This window comes from Phragmites australis, chromosome 10 (assembly GCF_958298935.1).
Source record: "Phragmites australis chromosome 10, lpPhrAust1.1, whole genome shotgun sequence".
NCBI lineage: Eukaryota > Viridiplantae > Streptophyta > Magnoliopsida > Poales > Poaceae > Phragmites > Phragmites australis.
Window position 1 is genome coordinate 32,781,228 of NC_084930.1, and position 2,779 is coordinate 32,784,006.

The following is a 2,779-nucleotide window of genomic DNA, read 5'->3' on the forward strand; positions in this document are numbered from 1 at the left end:
GGCTCTATTTCTCGTGGCTTCTGAGGCGGCCGCGAACGGCTAGGGCACGGACACCTGATGGCGCGGCAACGTGGCCAACCCAGCTCCGGCCTCTCGGCGCCCGAGGAGAACCTGGCTGTGCCCGGTTCTGTTCTGCGCTTCAGCTGGCGTTCGGGATGGTGGCAGCGGCGAGGAGCCTCTAGGCTACGAGCCTACGAGGAACCGATCGACGTCCTCGTAGCCGCGCGTGACATTCTTCGCCGGCGACGGCATCTATTCGATCTCTGGCCTGGCGTAAAATAATGCAGTGATAACCCATGGTTTTGTCATGCACCGTCGCATGTGGATGATCTGCTCTGCTCTTTTCGAATCGCGTAGGACTCTATGGATCTGTGTAAATTAACCAACTCTATGGATGTGTGTAAATTAACCAACGTGCATGATATCATCTGTCTGGTCTCAGTGCGAGCTCCGTTAATCGTTATGTGATTACTTGCTACCGCTTCGGCATGGGAGCCATTATATATCTGATTATTACACGCTAATGTGACAGTGGGTAGCTGATAAATTACCTCTCGCAACGCTAACCTTAATGTGCATGCCCTAGTTTGCTGAAGTACAATCGAAACCAGGAAATGCAGACGAAGCTGAGTTCTTAAAGCTGCCGACCAATATTACGTATATCCATTGACGAAGCCTGCTCCTGAAGATGTTCGTGCAACGGCATCCGGTGATTGTTCGATTTGTCAAAGGCTGCTGCGCCCACCCGTCGCACGTGCGATGTGCTCACTTTTAGGAACTTTTCTGCTACTTCCATGATCGATCCTCCGGCAACTTTTAGATCAGATACGCCGCCGGGAGGTCAAGCAATTAGCTAGTTTTCCAAGGTGGGTTTACAGGTATATATATACCACTGTTATGCATGGCCCGTGTTATCTTATGGATCGATTCTTCAGGGGAAGGCTATGTAGAAAACCTAGCCTATCTGGCTATCTCCATCCATGTTGAGAGACTGCGGCGCCAAGAATAACTGATGCTTTGCTGCGTGCTGCTGGCAATTGTTCAAAGTACGGATGCACGAGTCATGCATATTCATTAGCAGTAATCATTATCTCATACATCGTTTAATTGTTATAACTCGATTTCAGCTGATTTATCTATACAATAGCTAGCTAATTTTACATTATTATATTCCACACTGATGACTTGTTACATCAAGTTCATGCATGGCGCGGCATGCATCTTGTTGTAGCAGTGTATGTCATTTACATGTCTGTTGTCTCCAATGCAAATGATACACATGGGTGTGAATCATGTGATAGTAAGCGACCAGAAGCAATAATAGAGCGATGCATCGCATAGCATGCATGCTTGGTGTGGCTCCGGGCCCTAATGGTGTGTACTAACTGTTTATTGCACTATAGTACTAAGCTAGGCTTCATCGCCCATAGCTGCTGCTAGATCATTGGTTACAATCATATGTGTACATATACGTCGCTAAATGCTGCTTAATTCTTATAGAATAGCAAGCCACACACAGAATAATATCGTAATTATCTTGAGTTCTTATTAGCTTCGATGACTGTTTAGGGGTACATCCTCCTTCCCCCGGAGCCGGCCTCCCGCTGGCAGTTGAAGTAGACGGCGGCGACCGGCGGGCCGAGGTTGTAGAGCTCGGCGAAGTCCCTGGTGTTAAAGTTCTGGCGCCAGCCGGGGGCGTACACCGTCTGCCGGACCAGCTGCTGGAACAGCACCAGCACGAAGCGCTGGATCCCCATGGTCGGACGAGGGCTCTCGTAGCACATCACCTCTTGCCCTGCGCTCAGTGACACCACATGCATGCACGGTTAGTACCATATGCACATACATGACATAGGAAGAGAGAGATTAAGACAGTGAGCTGATGACTCACCAAATGCTGCTCCAGAAGTGCCAGGAATATCAATCACCAGCCTGCATGAAGACAGAGAGGATCAATCCATCACGACCAGATGTACACGCACTATATATCATGGATTAGAACATATATATACAGAGTGTGCATAAGTCTTTACCAGTGCAAATACTCCCTAAGGTTCGGATCACTTGGGCTTGGAGCATCCGGGTTGACCATCACCTGAAGAAGTGCGTTATATACATGCATGGCCATGAGCTTATACGATGGTAGTTTTTGTTTCCTTTTATTTTCTCATACATGAAACCATTCAACCATCAAAACAAAATGATATATATACAGTATACTGTTGTATACGTACGAGTGTGTAGAATGTCCGCATGTCGGGTCCGCCGACCTCGACCCTTGGCTGGTGCACGACCATGGACGGCCTGAGCTCACAGCCGTTGGATACGGTCCTGGCGCCGTAGCTGACCCTGAGGTTGGTGGTCCGGACGAAGGGGTCGAGCACATCGCCCACCACCCTACCAACCACCAGCGGGTCCCTGTCCCTGCCGGCCATGTCGCAAGCAGTCAACACTCAACAGCAAGCACTCCTGCTCACACGAACAGGGATGCTTGGTACTTGGCTGGATTATCGGAGGTTGACCAACTAGCTGAAACTTGCACCGATCGAGCTAGCTTTGGTCTACTGGTTGGTGTTGGTTTGCATGCTTCTTTCCCATAGCTGGTGGCCTCTTTATATAGGAGTCTGTCAAGCTCAGGGCTGACTGACTTGCAGCAGCAACCCTGGGTTACTGATTTCTGTGTCTGTGTGCGTGCCTTCGCGTTTTTTGCTCGGTCTGGCCGTAGAATCTCGCATCCTTTCTATCTTCGTGTGGACCTGACACGCTCGGCAGTCGGGCA

General features: G+C 49.6%; 1 protein-coding gene across 1 annotated transcript; it reads right to left on the bottom strand.

The window, feature by feature from the left end:
• Positions 1-1,146: 1,146 nt before the first annotated feature.
• LOC133931301 (protein VERNALIZATION 3-like) lies at positions 1,147-2,577 on the bottom strand. Its single transcript, XM_062378159.1, has 4 exons — positions 2,235-2,577; positions 2,034-2,095; positions 1,892-1,932; positions 1,147-1,795 (listed from the first exon to the last, which is right to left on the bottom strand). Exons 1-4 carry the CDS (start codon positions 2,433-2,435, stop codon positions 1,566-1,568), a joined length of 534 nt encoding a protein of 177 aa, XP_062234143.1. The 5' UTR covers positions 2,436-2,577; the 3' UTR covers positions 1,147-1,565.
• Between the last annotated feature and the right edge of the window lie 202 nt (positions 2,578-2,779).

Excerpts from the sequence above, each read along its gene's own strand:
- LOC133931301 (XM_062378159.1), bottom strand. The coding sequence starts at position 2,435 with ATGGCCGGCAGGGACAGGGACCCGCTGGTGGTTGGTAGGGTGGTGGGC. Across the intron at positions 2,096-2,234 it reads TGCGGACATTCTACACACTC|GTGATGGTCAACCCGGATGC; the intron begins GTACGTATACAA and ends GCACTTCTTCAG. Across the intron at positions 1,796-1,891 it reads CACTTCTGGAGCAGCATTTG|GGCAAGAGGTGATGTGCTAC; the intron begins GTGAGTCATCAG and ends CACTGAGCGCAG.